Source organism: Enoplosus armatus, chromosome 15 (assembly GCF_043641665.1).
Source record: "Enoplosus armatus isolate fEnoArm2 chromosome 15, fEnoArm2.hap1, whole genome shotgun sequence".
Taxonomy (NCBI): Eukaryota; Metazoa; Chordata; class Actinopteri; order Centrarchiformes; family Enoplosidae; genus Enoplosus; species Enoplosus armatus.
Window position 1 is genome coordinate 6,484,188 of NC_092194.1, and position 22,981 is coordinate 6,507,168.

A 22,981-nucleotide genomic window follows, 5' to 3' on the forward strand; every position below is an offset into this window, starting at 1 on the left:
AATACAGAAGCAAATCTAGGATGGAAAATTTCACTTTCATAATTAGCTAATGCTAGTGTGACAGAATGGAAAAAGTTTTTATTGATTTACAGCATGTTGTGTGTGGTAGGTTTTGACTTTGTGGGTGTCATGTCTCATTTTAATTAGGCCTCATACACACCCAGACACAGGTATTACACACCCAACTCCACCAGATGTAGACCTAGAATTGTCTACATGCAAACCCAATAACTGCTTTTTGTGTTCATTTCTTTTTCTTCATTCACCCAAGTTACAGTCCATGTTTTTACAGATCCCACCCAAAACACAAATGACAAAATCTTAGGAAAGCACACGTCCTATAAAAAGGTTTTAATTCTGAAAGGATGACAAGATGACAAGAGCCAGGGTTACTAAGTACAAATCATATAGCAGTCCCACAGAGATTAGCATGGTGCAAAGGTGTCAACATAAGATTTGCATTATCAATCCATTTGGAAAAATTAAAAGCATGTATCACATCAGATTGTTTGTCTTAAAACAAGACCATTTCAAAGTCAGAAAAAAACAGCAGGTTAAACAATGCCAAACACCTCTATTCAGTTACAATATGGGACAAGACATTCTGTTACAGCCTCTAACAGTGCACACAGCTGTGCAACTGTTTCCACTAATAAAAAGGCAATAGCAACAGTAGGTTACTGTATGTTGGTTTTTCTCTACACTCCATAAAGGTCAGTGGTTCATGCACATCAGAGACAATCACTGCACATGCAATCATTTCTCAATGGAATCTACTGTAGGTTGAGGAAAGTATTTTAAACCTGCCCAATTCAAACCTCTGAGCTTAAACCGTTTCCCTGCTCGACTTGATTTAAAATTAGGGACATCACAAGCTTCTTTACAGTTTAGATAATACACTAACTGACTAATCAAGCTCTTAATGAAACACACCCTTCAGAATGTACCAAACCAGTAAAAAGAAAACAAAAAAGACTCAAGATTTAACAATTTGTACATTCTAAAGCTGAACCAGGTTGATGACAAACATCAAGAGTGAGTGGAAAATTCAAAAGTGAGAAAGCCCCCCCTTTTTTTTTGTTTTCAGGACATCTGTGATGGAGACAACTGGGCCTTTCTCATGGAGCGCAGGGCTTTCTCTCTTAGGTGCTTCTCCAGGTCGTCCAAGCTGTCGTCTACTTCACTGTCTGATTCCTGAGAGAAATAAAAGAAGCATGAATTATATGTCTCTAAATGTAGCCTTCTGGACACAAATACAGTATGCTGGTGCATGGCAAACAACAAAATAACATCCACTATTAATATGTTCCCTGTTTAGCAGAAAGCAGAAGGCCTTTGAAGCTAAGATCACAGAAACAGACTTTGCCTTTCTTGACTCTCCATCTTCCTCCACACCCTGGTTTTCTTGTCCGTCTCCAGTCGCAGTGACACCACTCTTCTCCTTCTTGTGCTTCTTGTGCTTCTTGTGTTTCTTCTCTTTCTTGTGTTTCTTTTCCTTCTTCTTTTTCTTTTTCTTTCCACTGCCATCAACATCAGAATTCTGCAACAAAACAGGTTTTTATGAGGACAACATTGTGCTACTAAAGTGCTTTAGTACGACATCACGAGTGATGTTCAAAGCATCACTGTGCCATGGAGGGATTATGCCACAATAGGGTTCAGATTGCATTTAAGGATTCTCAGTATTCAAGGTCATTAAAAGTATGATAGAGATGGGATGATGTTGCATCTTTAATCTTCAAAGGAAAGCTCACAATACTGTATATCTGTATATAATTATTGAAGGACTTTTTGAGGTGATAGATGACAAGATGATGTTGGCCAATAATAATAATAATAAAAACATAATAAAAATATAGCATTTCTGGCTTACACAAATGAAAGGTATCTGAATGCAACCTCATCCCTAAACCAAGACCTAATTTAAACTGCCACCTGTTAGAGGACACTGGACAAAAATACATTTGTCACAAAGGCATGTGACAGTTCGTATAACGACCCAATGGGCTTTTTTTTGTGGCAATCTTGCATGTGCAAAAAATACTCAACATTCAAGACTCAAGTTATGAACCTGCACATATGCAGCCAATCTTAGACCATATTACTCAATAAACTGAAATGTCAAACCTTGCTTGGGGATTGGCTGCCGGAACCACTGCTGGCCTTCTTGGCTGGCGGTGGAGACGCACTGGCTGAGCGAGATGGCGAGGGGGAAGCAGATGCAGGGGCTGGACGTTTCAGAGCTGCTGGTTGAGGGGAAACAGATCGGGATCTGGAGGGTGCTCTCCTCAAAGGCTGGGGACTCAGAGATGGTCTTTGGAAAAGAAAATGGTGACATTGAAAAGGGGGACGGGACATGTACAAAATCAAATTATAGTGCACAAAAAAAATGACATTATTCTGACATAATCATAATGGAGATTAATGCCGACTGCCTTAATTACCTCTGGTTGTTGCGTGGCTCTGGGGTACGGGACACTCTGCGAATGGGTTTGCCACTGTGTGAGGGGGACTGCTGTCTCCGCTGGTTAGATGGAGATGTACTGAAGGTTTCAAAACGTCCCTGAGGACTGGTGGAACCCCTAACAGTGCGGCTGGCTGCTGCAACAGGAGAGCGCGTGTCCCTGCTTGGCCTGACAGAAGGCAACATGGGGCTCCTCCTGTGCCTGGGTGGAGATGAGGAGGTTGGAGGCGTGCGTCTCCTTTGAGCAGGAGAACCTCTGCGTTTGGGGGACCTGGAGGGGCGTCGCTTGGCCCCTGGAGAAGAGCGCTTTGTGGGAGAGCTAGACATCCTCCTCTTCTGTGGAGGCAAAGGTGAGGGGCTGTAGCGACGTTGGATAGGGGGAGAATATCGTCTGGGGGAAGGAGAACGACGACGGGGAGGTGGGGAAGGAGACCTGGGAAGGACCAAATTCAATTGTCAAAAAACATTTTTGCATAGTCAGTGATTAATATTCAAATGACACACCAGAGATAAAATGAACATGCCTATACCTTCGTCTAGGAGGAGAGGGAGATCTGCGACGTCGTGGGGGAGAAGGAGAGCGACGTCTGCGTGCAGGAGATGGAGAACGTCTTTTCCTGGGGTGTACAAAAAAAAACAAAAAACATATGAACAACGCAGAACATGGTCATTTTGTATTTTTGCCAAACATCAAGTTAAATCATTCCGATAAAAAGTGCAAGTACTGTGCCAAGTGTCTGACCTCGGGGAGAGATCCCTGTGTCGCCTCCGTGGGGAGGGTGTACGGCTACGTCTCCTCCTGACTTCACCATTTTTGGCACCTGGCCCTGCTGTTGCCCTCTTGGGCCCTTCGTCTTCTGAGGAGGAAGACCCTGTATCTGAAACCAAACCAACAGAGGACATCAACAACTGTTTTATTGCAGCCTTTTCTGTATGCGGTAAGGAAAACACACCAAGGTTGGGGTTAGGGCACAGCTTCAAAAGCCCATGAGACGATGAGTGCAAGATGACATGGACAGAGACTTGGTTAAAGAGAGAGGAGTTGGGTATAGGGGAGGACAGAACGGGGATAAAAACGCTTATAACCTGAAGACGACTGTCGATTCTGCCTGCGATACTGACGTCGCTGCTGCACCGAATCTGCTGTTGCCCCTTTCTCATTTTTATCCTCCTCTGAAATGTAGAGCATTGAGTGTCCCATCAGTGTTAGCAAAACCAGTGAAACAGACTGCCATGGAAAAGTTGCAGGTAATAGAGAAAAAAAGATGTATATCCCTGTGGCTTGACTTTTCATTAAGTTTCAATATGGCGTTGTGTGTTTTTACCATATATTTATACTACTATTGTCCCTTTTTTTAGTGTAAAGTCATGTTCATGTTCATAAGGTTTTTGTTCCCTCTGTAACGATACCCTATCTCGGATCAATCGGAACTATAAACAATCTCCATTTGCTACTGTCTCAAAAAATATTTTTCCCAAAAAAACCTGGTACTAAGCCAAATGTCTTGGAAATGTCTTTTCTGCACAGGTAGACCATACTTCTACCATTAGCTTAGCAATCTTAACTTTCAGTGCATTTTCACAAATAATACTTTCCATCGTAACCTGAATTTTTTTTGTAATGGGACATATTTTATACACCACGTATGGCAAGTTAACTGGCAATGACTCCGCCAACCGCCGTCATGCCCCTTCCTGCTGAAAACCAGGGCAAACTGACTGGTCAAAGTGTCCATTTCTGACAAGTGGAAGTGGCTGAGAACTCCATACGACTGGTCATCACAGTTTGTAATCCATGAAAGGTCATTATAGTTCTTTAAACAGACAGAATTCAACACTTACCTGACTCAGAGCCTTCAGAAGGTCTGGGCTTGGCATTATCAGATGGTGAATCACCCCTTCCTCCTTGTTTTCTCTTTAAACCTGAAAAACGAGGCACCAAGAACTTACTTACTTACTTTATTATAGCTCTTGAAATAACAGCGTAGTTTTGAAACCACACACACTTTAATTGCACCTCATTTGCAAAAGGAATTAGGAACATTTTAAATAGTGAAATCTAATTTCACGGAATGAGCCATCGAGCTGAAAGTGTGGTTGTCAGTATGAGACAAAGATCATACCAGATCTGGCAGGTGATGAAGAGCCCCTGCCCCTTCTGGTCCGTGGAGATGGTGATCGTCTGTCCTTCCCTGCAGGACTAATGGAGGTGTCAGGATGATGGATCTGTTTTCGGGGTGGTGTGCTAGATATTCTTTTCATTGCTTTTTTAGGTGAGCGAGAGCCGGAGGAGCTGCTGCCAGAGGATGAAGCAGAGCGAGAGCGCCTCCTGCAGGACACACAAACACATGAACATTAAGAGTTTCTTATCAAAGGAAAAAGCTTGTCCCACATCTTCTGTATGGCCAGGATCGACTGTGTACAACTCTAGGGTGGCCAGTAAAACACTAGAGTAATAAAAATAAGGCATAGAGGAACTAAGCCAGTAAGTCTTAACCATTGTTCCTTTAACCATTTGGTTGCTGTCACTGACCTGCGAACAGGGGAGCGTCTATGTCTGTGTCTGGAGCTGGGGGGGCCACGTCTGGGGGGGCTCCTCCGACGAGGAGACATTCTCCTCCTGGGACTCTGTCTTCTACGAGGGGAGTACGACCTGAAACATGGTAGAGAGGGAGAATTTAGAAAACTTGAAACTTTTTTCCACGTTTAAGAACTTTGACGTTAGACTTTTGAAGAAGACACCATAATGACTTAACATCACGAATGTCAGAAATTACCTAGAACGGGAGCGACGCCGACGAGAGCGGGAATGAGAACGAGAACGGTGGTGAGGTCTTTCCCTCCTGCTGTCCTTCTCCCTTTCCCGGGACCTGGGCCTTTCTTCTTTCTTCTGAATCTTCTCTGGTGAAGGTTCTTTGACTTCTATCACTGAGTCTGCCTTCACCACCTCCACAACTGTGTCACTACAGGCCAGAGAAAGCCCTTCAGGTTATTCTCTTTTTTTATTATCTAAAAACAAAACTACACTACCTGTTTCCAAACTACAGTAAAACAATTATGGATCAATATTTTTGTTTTTGATCATGACTGCTACACAAATTGATGCCCCTAAATTAACCCTGAGTGAAAGGACTAACATGGAAAACATTTGGACTCAAATATAACTGACATGCGATACAAAAAAACTAAAAACATTAAAATCCTGTGGATTCAAAACTAAAACTAACTTAAGGAGCAAATAACTACTAACTTTGATCCAAAGACAAAATGTAAAATTTAAAGCAAGAGAAGTATTCCACAAACCAGGTGGAAGAAGTTTCTTGGATGACTGGTTCTGGCATGGCTCTTCCTGATGCATCTGGCTCCGCAGGCTGCTCCAAAGGTTTCGCGGGCAACTGCATCAGGGGTGGAGGGGGTGAACTGCCACCAACTGGACTGGGTTTGCGTCTTGGGGAGCGTGAGGCACTACGTTTCCTTTCCCGCTTCACTGGCGACCTTCGCCGCGGTGACGGTGACCTTGTCTTCCGCCTAGACAGAGAAGAGGAATTTGTTTGCATGTTCTGTGATAAATACACAAATCCAACTTCTGTCCACTGATCTCAATACTGAAGACATTTTTTTTCTTACCTCCTTGGGCTCTTTGACTGGGCCCTCTCTCTGATGTCCTTGTCCTTTTCCTTCTTATCCTCATCGACCTTCTTCAGAGAAGCTAGTTTCTCCTGTTCAATCTACCAGAATTGCAACAATGGGGGAACAAACACATCAATATCCCCAACAATATATGTTCCATCCTGCAATGTTCATATACTGTCATCTGGGGTGTGAAATACAGTATTTCAATATTATTTTCTCTGTATATGATTCTTATAGGACATATTATTCACCCCGGTGAGAACTAAAGGGTGATTGAGAAATTGTGTACGCTCTTTCTGCCCAAGACATTGTCAGATATATTAACACCAGTCTTTTTCTGCTTGGGCGACTAGAACTTCCTACCTACTGTCAAGCAACCACACCTATAGCCAACAGAGACATTTTATCCAAGTTTACCTCAGGGAGAAGCTCACCTGTCTCTGTTTAATTTCCTCTTTCTTCTGTTCCAGAAAAGCAGAGGGGATGCCAGCAATGTTCTCCTGGGCACTCAGCAGCAGGGGCCACAGATCCCTCATGAACTCCCGGGCATTCTTCCCATTCAGGAAGCCTGTCAGGTTGATCTGCATCATCTTGCTATCCGGGTGCTGTAACACACACACGAAGGGGGGAGAGAAAAGACCATATGGCCATTGAAATAACGGAAGGCAAAATATCAGGGGGAGGTAGGTTCCCACAATTGGGACTGCCTACCTTCTAAACTATACCTGCGACTATGTAGTTAACCATACTCATAACATGTAAGACACTGACTAGAATATTTAACATACCTGGGTCCAATACTTGACTCAATAACCTATCAAAATAAAAGTGACTGATTTAAAAATCGTACTCACAAACTCATCAAACTGAGAATGCGAGCTAGCTGAGGGGAGACATATCTAGTGATATCAAAACTGCATGCAATACTGCTGTTATACCCATTTCTGATTATTTCCCAGATATACAATCTATCAAAAAAATCCCATAACACAAAAAACATTGTCATTATTTGATTTCCTCAGTGTTATCCCCACTACTTTACATTTCTGTGTCCCTACCCACCCCTTGTTCTCCGGTCTCCCCAGTCTACACTTCAGGAGTTAAACAAATAGCCACAATACAGAGTGCATTAAAACCCAACACTGCAAGTACAGTTCCGGTGTCTTCAGTGAGTCCCGTGGGATCAGTGGGCACGGAGCTCCCTTGGCTTGCTTCCGCCTCCCTACTGCTTGAGACTCAACCACCTTGAGCTTAATGTTATATCATTTATCTAAATTGCAAGAGACGAACAAGCAATAATGAGTACACAGTTACACAAAAAAGGAGTTTTATTTCAACAACTGATAGAATTATTGTGAGATACCGTAATCTCAATTCAATTACCCTTTCTTACCATTATGCAACAGTACCCTTTAAACTTAGCTTTAACAGTCTGCCCCACCCCCCAAAAGCTATGGCAAGCAAAAAATCAAATGAAAAGATTAAAAAAAATATGTTTAAAAAGTGCAATAATGCTGTCACATATACCATAAATACAGATGTGGTTTTTAGCATCTTAGGAGAATGAAACTCATTAACGAGGATTATACGCATAAATGCCAAAACTTGCATCTAAGTATACTATGGGATGGGATCCCACTAACAGTCTAATGATGGATACTGTGTGTAAATTACTTGGGTTGTTTACCCGCATAAAGCTTTTTTTCTATTTCCAAAAGTAAGCCTGTGCAATGGAAATTACCCATTACTCAGACATCCCAAGTGGTTTGACATATCAGTGGGGTACACAGTATGATAAAAAAAAGAAAACTCTTGGACATGATGAGTCTATTTGCATAACGTAGCCAATAGCCTATGGGATGAAGAGCATGCACAATTTAGCCTTCAGAAATTAAATACATAACATCAGTGGGGCTCAACATTACAGTTCTACTGGAAAGAGGGATTTTGTTAAGGTCAAAAACATGACCACTACAGATATTTCAATGATATTTCTGATTGAGTAACTTAATACCAAGCTGAAAAGTATTGTTTCTTAAGGTTGAACATTTCAAATCCGTTGCACATCTGATCACACATAACTGAGATGCTGCGTGGGGTCAGAAGTTTAATAGACTTACTACAGAATAACTCAAAATCTGCTGAAAATCTTGTTTTTGCTGACCTCCCGTGGTTGAAGTTCTCTCAACTTGCTACAGTGATGTAGAGATACACCTGGGATGTCTTCATGACACCCTCACATCACTGTAAGGTGTGGTAACAAGTGCAACCGAATACACTTATGACCACACCCAACAGAGATACAAAAGACTTGAAACTTCCTGTCAGAGGTCAGTAAGAATACTTTTCAGCTTGGTGTTAAAGTTACTCTTTAAAGAATGTAAAAAAGGAAATCCATTACTCTTAACAATAGGCTGTGGCAAATTGTTTAACTTCCCCGTTTTCAGCCTACAAGTCAAGTTATTTTTAGGCAGTTTAATAATGCACTGCAACTACCTACGGAGAATATGATTATGGCATTGTTCAGGTGTGTCTTTCACTGACATGATATTGGTGATCCCTGCATATAACTCACCTCAAACCAAACACTGCATCATGAAGGGAGAGTTGGGCTCAGTGACTTTGGGCTCAGGAGAGAGCTAATTAGGTGTTGGTGCTATACTTCTGATGCAAGGTATAACATCCATATTGGTTCAGGCCTTTTAAATCATAAATCACATCAATATTAGAAGACTGCTGAATAAAGGCACTTTGTCACATAACAGCAAAACATGGTTATGTCATTATAAATCAGTTTTACACCAATTGTTACTTTACCCATTCAATTTCAATTTGACTAGGATGTGTAATTATTTGCTTATATCCCGTCTTACTGAATAAGCAATGCCCTCAAATTTATGACAGTCTTGAAAAAACAAAAAACAAACATAATTAAAAGACATTACCTTCTCCTCAAGCTGGTTAAATATGAACTCTATGACGACGTCATCCTCGAACCCCAGAATCTCTGTCACTCGCTGCGTAATCCAAGGTTTGATGACTTCCAGGTTCACTTTGGTCATGTCCACCTAAGGGTGAAACAAGCAACCAATGGCACCCAGTTAGTGAAGACAGCCAATGATGAAATTACCTGAGGCGAGAGTGTCCACAGGGAGCTGTGTGTTTCATAGTTTAGTGCAATCAGAAATGAATTCCCACAGACAACAATGACTGGCACGTCACAAATGTATCCAGGCATTACACTTTTTAAAGGAAACAATTTATTTTAAACAGATATTAGTACTAACACAGTTGAAAAATATTGTAAATGTGGACGATTGTATACCTTCTTGTCCAGACATTCTGCAAATTTCAGCTGCTTCAGCAGTTTCTTCTGCTTGTTGCTGAAACGGTTGTCTTGCTCCGCACTTGTACCCTACAGAAAAAAAAAACAATCAAATTCTAGCTTGTTTAATGAAACTTGTTTAATGTCAACGTATGCTGGAAACAACTTCCTTGGTATTTGGCCAGCGTAACGTAAGCCTCACAGCACGAATTACTGATATCGAAACTAAAATATTGCATCAAAGTTAAGTTAGCAAACATGCTACTTGTGCTAACATGTGACGTTACGTTAAGAGTTTACGTATTAGTTTACACACTGCTAATGCTGACATAGAAACCAAAACACGGAGTCAAAGTAAAGCTAGCAAACACTGTGGTAACTTACATATGCTAACGTTGACGTTACGTTAAACACTTAAATATTAGTTAACGTTTGTTCACGTGGCCACAGCACCATGTTGAATTTAAACCGTCAAACTGAGTCAGATATGACATTGATACAGATAAGCTAGCGTTAGCCTGCTTAATCCTCCAAGGGAAACAAACAGCTAATATTAGCCACAGTCTGGAAGCTATCTTGGCCGACAACAGCGCTGACATGGACATAATATCCCATTAGTGTTGTTATTCTATACATATCTAGGTGTACTTATGCTAGCTAAAGTTCGCGTAGAGGTGGTCGTGATTACCTCACGGAGACAGAAACGATGAACCACCCTGACGCCATTTTTAGCCAAAGCTAACAAATTAGCAGCAGCTAGCTAACGTTAGATAGGTTGGTTCGTCTATTTCCTGCAAACGAGTCTATCTGCACATTAATGGAAATGCTATGGTGTGTAAGCAACATAGCGTTACACATATATGAACAAACATTCATGTTGTAAAGACGTGTAAACTCTGGAAATGGCCCAGTTGAAAGACGACTCATGTAGAAAACCAAGATTGTTTGTCATCAGTTGATAGACGAAGCCCTAACCGTGCCGTTTGTGACTGTATGGCCCTCCTCCTAAATGCATATAGAATACTGTTCTAAACAACGAAAATACATATCCATGCAACTTAACAGCAAGACACATAAAAGTTAGAAATAAGTTTAAATATCTTACGCGGAAGAATCCCGCGTCCATTATCGGAGAAATTTGATATTAACAGGCGCTGATGAGAAAGACGTGTGAGGCTCCGGTGAAATTTTAAGTGCCGAACCGGATGACGGGTGCGCCTCTTCAGGAAGCAACAAGCACTACAGCTACTGTAATGGCGAGGAGGAGAGGGATACATCCTGACCTCTTTATGAATAAAATAAAACAGTGAAAAGTTCTGCAACATTTTTTGTGACTTTAGTTGCACTAGTATCATCAGCATGTATGTGCGTGTACTAAATGTAATGTAAAAAAATGCCTTATTTCTGAGTGTTATAGTATTTTATAGCTTATATCATAGATTTATAATTATTGATGCATTCATGTGTGCACATAAACTGCTAGGTAGTTGAATCTATAATAATGCATCATATTTATTAGTCATTAATTTGTTGATTGTGTGTTTTGTATGTAAAATCTGAATTTGCAAAGTAACTAGTATTTATGGTGATGAAATGAATGTTGTGGAGTAAAAAGTACAATATTTAGCTTAAAAATGACTCTATATTCTACATGTAGACTAAATTAAGTTCAATAATTTACATGAATCACTGCTGTTTGGTAAGTGACATTTTTTTAATTCAAGGTCTGGTTCAAAGTACACTGCATTTTTTATACATTGTTTTCAAAAGTAATCTACAGTAAATAAGGCTTCATTTGTTATTGGTACTCATTCATAACCAAAATCACACTGCTGGCAAAAAAAGTAAAATAAGGACTTCCTGTTAGATGCCACAGCATAAAAGACTGCCTTTTAAAACAGCCAGAATACATGATGAGTCATTACAGTCCAGGGTTAACTGAGCCAGCCATTCCAGATGATCCTGGAATCAAAGTGTACAACAGATTTGTTACTCTAAATGTGCAACTGGTCCTTATTGTATTAGACATTTTAATAGACATTGTAACAGACTGTTGTGTCCATGGGTGCGATTAACATGACATTTGGAAATCTCTAAAGCTTCGGAAATAAATATTTTTCTGTTCCATCTGAGGCAACATACCCATGTGTAAAGTGATGATTATACCATGATAACAATTAAAAACAACAAAGATGAAGAGAAGGTTTGACAGTATATGATTCCCTGAAAAAGACTGAAATGTTTGTGTTTGAGTGCATGCGTAAGACGTCTCACCGTCCACTGTATATTGAGAGGTTCTGACTGAGAATTCCTACTTTACAAACAGTCCCTGGCACAGAGTAACGGAGGATACTGGTTGACAACTTGTGAAAGTGAAGGGAAAGGAAGTGTACTGTTGGTAAATGCAGGCAGAAGAAAAGTCAGGGGTAGGGCATTCGTCAGTCTTTGTGGAGCAGGTTTCGCTAGCTGACTGGCAAACCCTCGTTTGTCCTCTTGTCTCGAATGGAGCGCAGCATGTCTGACACCAGCTCCTCAAGCCCGAAGGCTGGTGCCCAGCCCCAATCTCTCCTGGCGTTGGAGTCATCAAACCTCACAGGCCAGCTGTCTGCTGCAAAGATACCAGCGAGATGACCACATTACTTCCATGGCATCAGTGTTAATTTAAGATATCAATCCCACTAATAATTTAAAAGTAAAACAAGATAAAAGGTTGGCTCAGATTTTTTGAAGTGGGGTTGTATGAGGTACTTATCCATAGTCAGTGTATTACCTACAGTAGATGGCAGTTGTCATGCCCTTAGTTTGGAGAAGCAGGCAAGAGTACAGGTGTTTGAAATCTGTGACCGCAGAGGCCGCTGTTGCACATTCTTTGCATGTGTGTTGTTGAAAATTGGCATGAAGAAGAGCATATGGTAAACTACTCCTAAACATTGGATTGCCATCACTCCCTGTCCAGTACATGTAATCGCTGGTTGTTATTGCTTCCTATGGAAAAAGAGGCAACGCTGGTGGATCATACTAACCACCCCAGGGATGGTATCTGTCAGGAGAAAAAATGTTTTAGAAACTACTGTTTTATTTCTATTATTACTACATTTGATGAAATTAACTAATAAACTGTTTCATGTGTTTATTTGTGCCTGCATGATTGAGTGACATTTGCATTACCTCATCTTAAAACTCTTTTAAACTAGGCCTACATTAACTTTTTTTTAACTGTTAACTGTCTTTGACTAGCATGTACTATTTATTTTACTGTAAGAAAACATGAACTCTGGATGGTTGGTGATGCAGACTGCATGTGAGAAAGAGTTCCACTCATGGCAGCAGTAGCTGTGGGCATGGGCTCACAGTTTACACATCTGCAATGTAGCGTGGGCTCTATCTTCCATCTTTCTCCTCTCTCTCTTTCAGCCTGTTCAGTCTCCATCTGCAAATGTTCTTCTTCTGTATACTCTGGTTCATAAAGGTCTCCATAATGAACGACATTTTGCCTGGCTCGCTCATTTTTATTTCCATTTATTTATCTTCCATAAACAGCTGATCTGTTGCATATTACAGTGCACGACGGCATGCGTAAGAATACAGGAGTTCCACGGTTGACAAGATTTAGTGCTAAAGGAAAGGGCTGTCTAACGGCAAGGTTAAGCAGTGAAAATATTCTAAATATAGCTTACACTTAAAACTATTGTTTTTTTTTTTAGGTGGCCAAAATATGTTTTGTTGCTGCCCCCGTCCACAGCAGTGCATTGCTTGGATCCCATTCCGGTACTCTTGTGGTAATACACTGACTATGCAAAAGTACTTCATATGACAACCAAAAAATCCAAACTCAAGTAAAAACTTGACACCCAAAAAAACAGATTTAGCTTTTTTCTTAAAACGTCACACACTTTAACATGTCATCTGTCATGACGTGAATGACATATCTCTCCTTAAGCAAGTGGGCAAATCATCGGTAATGTGGCAGTTTTTCTCATGGAACTTACATGAGAGAATGGAATTTAATAAAAACTGGACCCATTGTTTATTAGCCTCTATCAATATACTCTTTGAATGCAGATTTGTGTCATGTCAGCTAGACCCACATTTTGCCAATCAGTACATTTTCTTTACTTAAAACATTTTAAAGATGTGTGTATGTAGGTGTGTGTACCACGTGTGTTAAGCCGTACCGATGGTCTGGCGGACAGAGTCAGGGTTGTAGGTGACCTTGAGGTGAGGGAGATGCTTGCGGATTTCTTGGGCCACTTCTTCCGGAGTGAAGCTCATGGCGGCGATGTTGTAGGTACGCAGGGACAGCTGACACTCTGGAGCCTGCATGAACTCTACTGTGGCGCGGTGGCAGTCAGAGATATGCATCATGGGAAGGCGGGTGTCGGGACGCAGGTAGCACTCGTGGTGACCTGTGCTGAGAGCATCGTGGAAGATCTGAACTGCGTAGTCTGCGAAGACAGAGGTCCGGAGTGCTTAGACGGTAACATCCAGCTGATTGTACTGATTCTATGCAGATGTCGAGTGATGCAATACCTGTTGTTCCTCCTCCAGGTGGTGTGTTGACTGATATCACACCTGGGTAACGTAGGCAGCGGAAGTCCAGACCATATTTATGATGGAGATACTAAAGAGGAAGGCACAAAGAATATTGAGATGTCACAAAATCTATGTTTCAAGTATATGTATCCAAATACTATGTGCATGTGTATGTGTGTGCTTTAAGATTGACCCACCTCCCCCATCAGCTCTCCATGCACTTTGGACACGCCGTAGATGGTTCGGGGTCTTTGGACACAGAGGTCAGGGGCCGGGTCACGTGGAGAAGAGGGACCAAACGCTCCAATGGTGCTGGGGACAAAGAGGCGCAGGCAGTTCTCTAGGGCCAAGTCCAGCACATTATGAAGGCCTAGACGGACAGCAGAACACCAAAGTGTTGAGTTTGAACACAACAATCCCAAAAAATGTGCTACATGTAAATGGTGTGTGTAGTCAGCAGACCTGTGATGTTGATCTTGCGTGCCAAAGCCACATTAGCCTCGCCCACTGCACTAAGCAGAGCGCTGTAGTGGACCAGCCAAGTGATACGATTATTTACAATCAGTTCTCGGAGAAGTTTGTAGTCCAACACATCAGCGTATACAAATGGGCCTAATGGGAAAAAAGAGAAGAGAAATAAGTTAAAAGAAAACTAGTGATTTAAACAGCAGGAAAACAAGCTGTACATTCGGTTAAGTGTAAATTGGAGAGGAAAGTAAATTGTGGGAGTAAAACTGAACACACAAAGTAAAAAAGACTTGAATTTGGTTTTGCATACCACTGCTGAAAACATGAGGTGGAGGCTTCTTAATGTCTGACAGGATTACATTCTCGGTTCCATACTGTTTCCTAGACATTAACATAGATGTCATGACATTCAAATCTCCAACATTTGGACCAACTTTAATGTCTCAGGAATTTCTACATGTCTCACCTCAGTATCTGCGCGAGTCCCACACCTAACTGCCCAAGACCACCTGCATACAGAGACAAATATTTTATCTGCCCAGAGAAAACAAGACGATGTTTGGAGTATGTTTTTGGTGCACTGCGCTTTGGCTTTTTGTTTCTTCCAAAGCTTTATCCTGGGACAAAAAGTGATAGCAGGCTATTATTCTCCCCGCAGTCACTCATTGGCTCTTTTATGTCACCAGCACTGTCTGTACGCACCCTATTGTGATGAGTGAAAATGGGGTCCTGTGAAAACAACTCGAAAAGCCAAAAAAAAAAGGGCAGCACATGCGTCTGTAGTATTCCACTCATGCCATTGATGCCACAATATGAATCTTCCCTAAGAACACCATTGCATTTTATTTGGTTTAAACACAGAATCTGCTTGGAAATGGTCTGAGTAACTCCCTTAAGAGGCACCCTTCCGCAGGGCACTCAACCCCTATTGTGACTGCTCTGTGGCCAACAGTACAAAACAGCTGCTGCATAGTGAAAGTGGTAGAAAACAATGGCAGCTTCATCGGCTCAGTGTTTGGGTGGCTGTGGAAAAGTCCATCTTTCCCTGAATAAATAAACGTCAGGAGGAAGAAGCTTATGAGCTCATGACAGAAGAAAAATGTATTATTACCTGTGATGAGGACCCGGGGGTTTTCCTGAGGAGGTAGGGGGCTGCAGGTCTCCTGGTTGTTCCACCTGCTCATCTGTCTGGGCAAACAGCTGAAGCTGCGACCAGGCAAACTCCGTGCCTTGCTGAGACAACCTCGGCAAAACAGGCCCAGCACAGCCGCAGTGGGCACACACCCCCGCACAGCCAGCTGCATGTCCAGTAGCAGTCCTTGGAAAAGTTAAACTGAACTTGACCAGACCCTACTGGTGACACAGAACGTCTACTTCTTGGTAATAATCATCGGCTGTTGTGTTAAAATAACATTACAGACACAAGCTGAACTTCAATAGGATACAGAAAATCATTTTTACCTGTGTGCTGAAATCCCAGACAGGTGATTCTTGGTCCGAAACCAGCCGATGCAACTTAAAATGTAAATCCAAAACTATTCCTCTAAACTAAACTCACAAAAGAGAGCTGATAAGACGTTAACATTACCACCCGATCGGTCACCGTTTCAGTTCATTCAGCAACCACTGGATACATAAGCAGGTGTGGAAAGTCATGCTGGGCTATGTGGTTCTTGTCCACTTTGTATAATCACCAGGGCTTGTGGCTCTTGACTGAACAGGACTACAGTCTCCAGCTTGCAAAGCTCCGTGTGTGCAAACATGCTGACTTGCTGTGCACAGGGATTTGTATTGTGAAGAGTGTTTAGCTGAGCTTAACAGGACTGGGAGGTGTGTCAGTTATACAGTCCTTCCTCTATTCATAATATTTATGAGTGAATATATGTCAGAAAATAATGACCCCATTGGAATTATGCAAAACAGAGAAAATGTAACACTCCTTAAATCGTTTTAAAAACATTAAAATATGGTGTGAAAATATAGAGGGCTAAACAGCCTCAAATAACAGCAACAATTAATTAATTTTCTATTTTTATGAAAGAATTAAAAAAAAATACTGTACATTAAAACACAGCAGGTTGTTAAGAATTCTGGAATAACAATTCCACAGTCAAAAGGCATTGCACATCGGTAACATTCCTCCTTAAAACATGCTCTACATGTTCAGGCTGACCATCTTCACTTGTCCATGTGCTGAAAAGGGCATCAGCTGAGTGCCAGCTTCCCCCACTCAATGACCATGTTCCTTATTTCCTCCTGGGCCTCTTCAAGGTGACGAGCCTGTTGGGTCCACCTCAGAAAAAAGCCTTGGGATCAGACATGGGCTCGAGTCAGCACCAACACTTAAATAAAATCCTAGAATCATCAATGTTAGCATGGTTACTGGAAGCTTAAAACGCTAAATAATGAAAGCATGTGATTACATTAGAGGAAAACGGATTGATCATCACTGCTGATACTAACCACGGGTCAAAAACATGTGCCAATCAAAGCTCACCTTTCCAAAGCTGCAGGGACTGAGGGTGGACCGAGGGCCAGATTGCTAGCTCAGTGGGCTCATACAGGGGGTTCAAGTAGTAATCCCTCTCCCTGGGCCTCAACAGGGCCTGGAACAAACAGTGAGTCTTTTCCATCACTCCTAGAGTACACCTGAGAGGGAAGAGTGAGGTGGGAGGTTACAGACACACTGGACGTAAAGAAGAATGAAACAGTTGAGTTTTGTGTCAGCCGTCAATTCCCAAAGTGAGAAGTACAAGTGACCTCTCCCGGTCGCTGTTACACAGGAAGGTGCCATAGTTGGACGCGTAGGCCTCGGTCGCCAGCCTCAAGAGCAGTGCCTCAGAGAAGCCCAGCGCCAGAGGAAACTGATGCCACAGCTGCCACACACAGTCCAGCAGCAGCAGGAAGACTGGGGACTCCTGCTGGAGACGGGTATGGGAGTACGCAGAGTGGGCACAGCGCTGCTGGAATGGGTGTCCTGCCTGGAGAGAGGCAGTTGGAGAGTGCGTATTGTTACTCTTATAACTTATCTTATTGATCAAATTGTACAACTTGGATGGTCAATGTACTTCAGTCTTATTTATCTAACTCTTATTTTACTCTTTTCTTTCTTTCTTCTGTTTTAATTTATCATGAGATGTCAGTGTTAATGTTCATTGTTTGTCGGTTATTTTGTTGGTCTGTGAAACTGAAACTATTGTTTTCTTGTGTAGACAAACAGAATGATGTTGGGTTGTTTTTAGCTAAGAACGCTCAAAGTAGCGCCTAAAAAGACCTTACAAACAGTGAGCTTCTTCTGAATTATATAAAGATGATATCTGAAAAATTTGGGAAAAAATGTTTTGGCTGTGACTTGTAATGCCACTCCTTAAAGTTTTGAGAGATGCTGCACTGGAGGCAGAATTGCTGGAGAAGGGACACATTTGGAAACTAGGGGCGAAAGGTGAAGAGATGCAGGTTCTGTTAAACCCATGGCCACCGCATGCAGCAGACTGAATATGATCTCTTTTCTCAAGGCATTTCCTGTTAAGGGTAGACTGTGGGGCAATATCCTTTTAGCGAGAGATTTAGTCATAACCACATGTGAGATTGTGCTTGAAAAACAGTGGATAGCTCTGCAGCAAAACTGCAAATGTTAAAATTATCGAAATTCAATATATGCTCTCACTTTTGGAAGGCTTCCTTTAATTCAAATTCTTAACTTTACTGAAAGCATCAACTTAACATTGAGCTTTATTAGGTAGGGCACTCCCTAACTGATTTAATAATAAATAAAATGCATACTTTGTTATTTGGATGATGTGAGCCTGCCCTAGAATCCTCTGATACTATGTGTCTGAACCTATTTTGAGGTCCTATTTATACCTTTTTTTATTTTTTGTAAGACCCACAGAATGTGATAAGATATATTCCCACAAGTCTTTGCAAATTAGACATTTTAGCATTTTCCAATCTTTCAACACACACACACACACTCACCTGCACCCACTCCCTCTCCAGCAGAGCCAGGAAGCCCTCCAGCGTGCGGCAACATGGGTCCATGATGAGCTGAGCCAGAGTGCTGATGAGCAAAGTGGAGTCTGTCCCTTCAGAGCCGTGAACCAGGACTGAATGTCCGTCCCTGGACAAAACCAATAGACATGCTACAGTCCTGTTCCTCCACATGTGTAAGAAAAGGTCATACATGCATTTATTTGTAAGCAAAGCAATTATTATGTTCAGCCAATACCTGTTGTATTTTACTGTCTTTTCACAAAACATTTCATTATATACAGTATATTATACTTTTTTTTGCTTTCCTTTCCCCCCAATTTTACATCAAGAGGCAAAAGCCTTGAGCCAGACTGTCCCTATAGATAAGAATATGCTTTTGACTTTCCTGGTTAGATAACCTGATACAGGTGTTGCAGCTTGCATGCGCTACATTTGCTCTATTTGTGTTGTGTACAGATTCAATTAATAACATGTTATTATAATTGATCATTTATTAATTTCTTCAAATAGGGTTATTTGCACACAGCTCTGCATACAGTTTTCAGTTAGACAAACGAGATATAAGTGCACATCGACTGTAATCCCACCCCAGACACACACACACACACCGTGGGTGTAGGTCCTACCTCTCCACACACTCTGCCAGCAGGCCAGCCGTTGACAGAGCAGTTTGGACGTGAGACAGCCACTTTGAATTCTCAAGCTTACTGAGCCAACGGTCCATGTTATGGGACTCATCACCACAGGCCTCTACCAGTTTAATGAGACTCTCCTGCAGCGCTTTACCCCTGTACACACATATGAGAACAATGAGGGGAAGGAGGTTGGTTTAGTGGGATAGATCACTATCATAAAATGGTGAATCCACTCCCACGAAACACTTTCTTTCACACACACACATACACACCTTTCCATCTGTCTGTGCAGTCTCTTCCAGCTGCTATAACCCGATTTGGACTCGAACCCTCCGCCTGTCATCCAGGCCTGCTGTGCCTGATGACTGGAGCGTGTGTCAATGATGTAACCTTTGTCTGAGCCGTCAATCACAGCCTGGAGGAGGTGCTCGTCCTCCCTGCAGCGCCTCCTATTGGCTCCCGTCAGCGGCTGACTGCTTCGCATGATAACCTGAAAAGTTTTTTGTTGGATGTAAGTTGTCTAGTTGCATGTATGTATTGTAGGCATGCAGAGAAGATGCATAAAAGAGCGCCTCACCATGCCGTTCTTCCTGTGGTAGTAGCAGAGGACAGGGAAGCGTCCTCCCTGCCTGAATTTGGCCACCTTCTTAAGCATGTCGTCATCTGTGTTCTTGGGGACGACGACAGCTGGAGGGTAAGAGGGGCACACTGAGTAGTCTCTGTTCACAGTGCTCAGTCTCCACCTATCAAGCTGCAAACAGAGGAGAGAGAGGATGACGAGGGCTCGTCACAGTGACACCATGCTTGGTTTGTAAGTTACAGGAAACAGCTCTAACATGGGTCGGGCCACCTTCCTCTGCACATAGCACTTGCTCACTGCTGAATTGTTAATTTACACAGACGTAGGAGAGGCCTAACCTAACACCATAATTCGATTTTTACCCAAAATGACCAAACTATAGCATGGGAAGCGATTCTGTAATGCCACCTTGTTCTTTAGGCCAGAGAGATGTTCCATTTAAAATCTATCTGGAGCTTCAAAGGAATAGTTGGACATTGACACTCACAGATGTACAATACATATGTAGCTACAACCAGAAGAGAGTTAGCTTAGCTTAGTGTAAAGACTGGATATACAGAGGAACAGCTAGCCTGGCACGTGATGTCTCAGTTGTTTAATCCATATAAACACTGAACTGCAAAAATGGCAAATTGGTTAATAACAACATGACCATGATGTCAGGCACATAACCTCTTGTAAAATGCAACAATTGTTGTATTTTGACATCAGGTTTTGTACAGACTAAACAAAAAAGAGCTTTAGAGGTACTGATAGGCTGAGTGCCAGGCAAGCTGTTTACCCCTGCTTTCATTCTTATGCTAAGCTAAGATAACCGTCTCCTGGCTGTAGCTTCACCTTTAACACACAGATATGAGAGTGGTGTCAGTCTTCTCATCTAACTCTGGCAAGACAGCGAATAAGCGTATTTCCCAAAATGTCAAACTGTTCCTTTTAAACTCCATTTGACAAACCTCAACCACAGTTTACAATTTGCAGTTTGGCATCGGCACAGAGCAGCTCAACTCCCACCGGAGTGGCAGGAATCAGCAGGACAGATGTGCTTAGACATGAACAGTCACCAGGCCAGTCTGATGGAAACTACAGATATCCTACATGTTCTGGGAACATTGTTTCTATAAAACACACGCAACAATGCCGCCATCAGGATCCACCCCTCACCATAGCAGCATGCTATCCCCAGAGGAAGGTGTCTGTCTATCAAGCACGAATACAAGCTACGTTCAACACAGTCTGAAGTTAAAGGAAAAGAAATGAAAGCTTAGCAACCAGGATATCCTGAATCTCGACCTCCCCTACATTCAGTATCCCTGGTATTTTCCTGTCATGTGGTAATTGGATCACTGCTGGGAAAAGTTGCCTGTGAGACTGTGTGTGTCAGAAACAAGTTTATAAGATACAGAGTTTGATATGTTGCTTACAAGCTCCTTCATTTGACTGTAGTGCATTTCAGGGGATGAGAGACCCCACTGGTCCTGCAGGCTGAGACCAGAAGGTCTGTAAAAGAAAGGATACATCTCCGGCACAAAGTCCAGGCAGGAAAGGGTCTGGAGAAAGTGAAAGCAAGACTGTTGACATCGAAAGAGTATGTAATACGATGAAAAGCACAGATAAGGGCAAGGAGAAAATAATGAGAAATGCGGTATTCAAAGAAAGAATGTAAGATTGTATAACAGACGAAGAAAAACACTGATATCTGAATCCATGTGTGCCATGTTTCCGGGTTGAGTAGGATTATTAGATAACGTGTTATACCTCAATAGACCGAGCAATGTTGAGACACTGCTCCATGCCTGGGATGTCAAGCTGGAGCACACGCAGATCTTTACACTTGATGGTAATTGTCCCCGAAGATCCAGATGTCCTAGACACAAACACAAACATACACACACCACTATGATTCTTACACAAAACAATGGAAACAATACCCCCCCCCTCCTCATGTTTTGACTCCAGCAGTGCAGAAGGTTTCACTTGCAGCAGAAAAGGAAGGCGAACCCACTGGACTATGTGTGTGCGTGTGTGTGTGTGTGTGAGGTCGGCTTTCTCTTGCTGACAAACAGGTGTGCAAACTTCGCCCTCTGTTGCTGACCAAAGATACATCAAGTGGTTCCAGCAATGCTTTGGCTTTCATAAAGCTGTTAGTAGCAAGCGACACACAACACGCTGTATGTGTATGTGTGTGTGTGTGTGTGTGTGTGTGCGGGGAAGGTGATGAGAAAAGAGAGTTGCTGTAATCTTGTTAGCAACATTTCCTATTTCAGCACCCATGGGCAACAAGAGCAGCAGACACACAGCAACACAAACGTTGTCCAACCTTTCGCTGCGACCTGCATTAGAGAAGAGGCCCGAGTAGGCCAAAAGGTTTTCCACACTGGTTCAAAGAGATTTGAGGAATAATGGAATTAGACATTAATGAGACATTAGAGCATTCACTGGCACAGTAGTGCCAGCTCTGGTGTTGATTAGTTATGTTGATTAGTGTGGTTATTTGTTTGACCATGACCAAGTGTGTGACTATAATCCTTCGAATAAACAAAAGCCAAAAATATCCATAAACACCTTATGTCCCTGAGTGCTGCACTTCGTATTTTTAAGCAATCTCATACATGATAAAGGCTGTTCAAACAAATGGAAGCAAATGATTTTATGGTTTTATATCTTCATTTAATGACCATCTGACCTACTGGATGAGATGTATATTGTTGCAGTGATGACCTCCTCCCTCACCTTTTCTCAATGGCATCGATGTTCCTGAGGAGCAGCAAAACCTGCCGAGAGCCGCCCTCCTCTCTGTCCGAGAAGAGCAGGTGGTGGCCGGTGATGCACAGGGTGCCTCTGCTCGGTGGGTGCAGCGGCTGCCGGAGCACAACGTCCTCCACGTTGGCGGTCTTGATGTGCTCAGAAAACTCCATCAGCTCCAAGTTCAGCCGAGCTTCTCACTGTACAAGTGTCTTCAAATCACTTCCCCGCCTCTCTTGCGAGAAACAGAAAGCAAACTCCCTCCTCCGCTCACTCTCATGGTTGGGCAGCGCTGCACTTGCGCTCTGTTTGTTTGGCGATAAGGAGTCTATAAATAGGGTCTTTCTTTCTTTTTTCTTTCAGGACATAGCCAGGCCCCTAATGTACCTACACCTTCTCACACACTCTGGAGACTTATCAGGCGACAAAAGACGGAAGTGCACATTTCCTGAGAAACAGCAACACTGAGATGCGTCACTTTCTGCGGGTAAAAGTGTTGCACAGAGTGGGGGTGAGAAAGAAAGCAGCAGTGATGGGCTTGTTGTATAATACATGGCCACTAGATGGCAGTATACTCAAACGCACAGGGCAGTATTTTTTGGCTTGTT

The 22,981-nt window shown here is 42.4% G+C and overlaps 3 protein-coding genes across 6 annotated transcripts; all 3 read right to left on the reverse strand.

The window, feature by feature from the left end:
- Positions 1–336: 336 nt before the first annotated feature.
- Positions 337–10,634, reverse strand: srrm1 (serine/arginine repetitive matrix 1). 3 transcript variants are annotated; one of them, XM_070920534.1, is made up of 17 exons: positions 10,528–10,634; positions 9,423–9,512; positions 9,043–9,165; positions 6,532–6,702; positions 6,092–6,192; positions 5,768–5,992; positions 5,242–5,427; positions 4,998–5,117; positions 4,588–4,793; positions 4,307–4,387; positions 3,551–3,637; positions 3,207–3,342; positions 2,995–3,081; positions 2,445–2,897; positions 2,128–2,314; positions 1,367–1,540; positions 337–1,194 (listed from the first exon to the last, which is right to left on the reverse strand). In XM_070920534.1, exons 1-17 carry the CDS (start codon positions 10,546–10,548, stop codon positions 1,084–1,086), a joined length of 2,559 nt encoding a protein of 852 aa, XP_070776635.1. In that variant the 5' UTR covers positions 10,549–10,634; the 3' UTR covers positions 337–1,083. The 3 variants fall into 3 exon arrangements, with proteins under 3 accessions (XP_070776635.1, XP_070776636.1, XP_070776637.1); XM_070920535.1 differs by having other exon boundaries at positions 1,362–1,540; XM_070920536.1 differs by lacking the exons at positions 9,043–9,165; positions 9,423–9,512; positions 10,528–10,634 and adding an exon at positions 8,673–8,790.
- A 481-nt stretch (positions 10,635–11,115) lies between these two features.
- On the reverse strand, positions 11,116–15,785 carry tdh2 (L-threonine dehydrogenase 2). Its single transcript, XM_070919979.1, has 8 exons — positions 15,535–15,785; positions 14,890–14,932; positions 14,734–14,804; positions 14,418–14,567; positions 14,153–14,325; positions 13,953–14,043; positions 13,598–13,867; positions 11,116–12,030 (listed from the first exon to the last, which is right to left on the reverse strand). Exons 1-8 carry the CDS (start codon positions 15,725–15,727, stop codon positions 11,885–11,887), a joined length of 1,137 nt encoding a protein of 378 aa, XP_070776080.1. The 5' UTR covers positions 15,728–15,785; the 3' UTR covers positions 11,116–11,884.
- Positions 15,786–16,337: 552 nt separating this feature from the next.
- Positions 16,338–22,675, reverse strand: LOC139297348 (myotubularin-related protein 9). 2 transcript variants are annotated; one of them, XM_070919977.1, is made up of 10 exons: positions 22,362–22,675; positions 21,387–21,495; positions 21,053–21,178; positions 19,629–19,802; positions 19,324–19,541; positions 19,043–19,204; positions 18,402–18,543; positions 17,184–17,404; positions 16,921–17,072; positions 16,338–16,729 (listed from the first exon to the last, which is right to left on the reverse strand). In XM_070919977.1, exons 1-10 carry the CDS (start codon positions 22,544–22,546, stop codon positions 16,629–16,631), a joined length of 1,590 nt encoding a protein of 529 aa, XP_070776078.1. In that variant the 5' UTR covers positions 22,547–22,675; the 3' UTR covers positions 16,338–16,628. The 2 variants fall into 2 exon arrangements, with proteins under 2 accessions (XP_070776078.1, XP_070776079.1); XM_070919978.1 differs by lacking the exon at positions 16,338–16,729 and having other exon boundaries at positions 16,956–17,072; positions 17,203–17,404.
- Between the last annotated feature and the right edge of the window lie 306 nt (positions 22,676–22,981).

Excerpts from the sequence above, each read along its gene's own strand:
- LOC139297348 (XM_070919977.1), bottom strand. The coding sequence starts at position 22,546 with ATGGAGTTTTCTGAGCACATCAAGACCGCCAACGTGGAGGACGTTGTG. Across the intron at positions 21,496-22,361 it reads ATCGATGCCATTGAGAAAAG|GACATCTGGATCTTCGGGGA; the intron begins GTGAGGGAGGAG and ends GTTTGTGTCTAG. Across the intron at positions 17,073-17,183 it reads TGTAACAGCGACCGGGAGAG|GTGTACTCTAGGAGTGATGG; the intron begins GTCACTTGTACT and ends CTTCCCTCTCAG.
- tdh2 (XM_070919979.1), bottom strand. The coding sequence starts at position 15,727 with ATGCAGCTGGCTGTGCGGGGGTGTGTGCCCACTGCGGCTGTGCTGGGC. Across the intron at positions 14,326-14,417 it reads ACGCAAGATCAACATCACAG|GCCTTCATAATGTGCTGGAC; the intron begins GTCTGCTGACTA and ends CTGTCCGTCTAG. Across the intron at positions 12,031-13,597 it reads CTCTGTCCGCCAGACCATCG|CAGACAGCTGGCCTGTGAGG; the intron begins GTACGGCTTAAC and ends GTATCTTTGCAG.
- srrm1 (XM_070920534.1), bottom strand. The coding sequence starts at position 10,548 with ATGGACGCGGGATTCTTCCGC. Across the intron at positions 5,993-6,091 it reads CAGTCAAAGAGCCCAAGGAG|GCGGAAGACAAGGTCACCGT; the intron begins GTAAGAAAAAAA and ends TTCTCTGTCTAG. Across the intron at positions 1,541-2,127 it reads GCAGCCAATCCCCAAGCAAG|AATTCTGATGTTGATGGCAG; the intron begins GTTTGACATTTC and ends GTTTTGTTGCAG.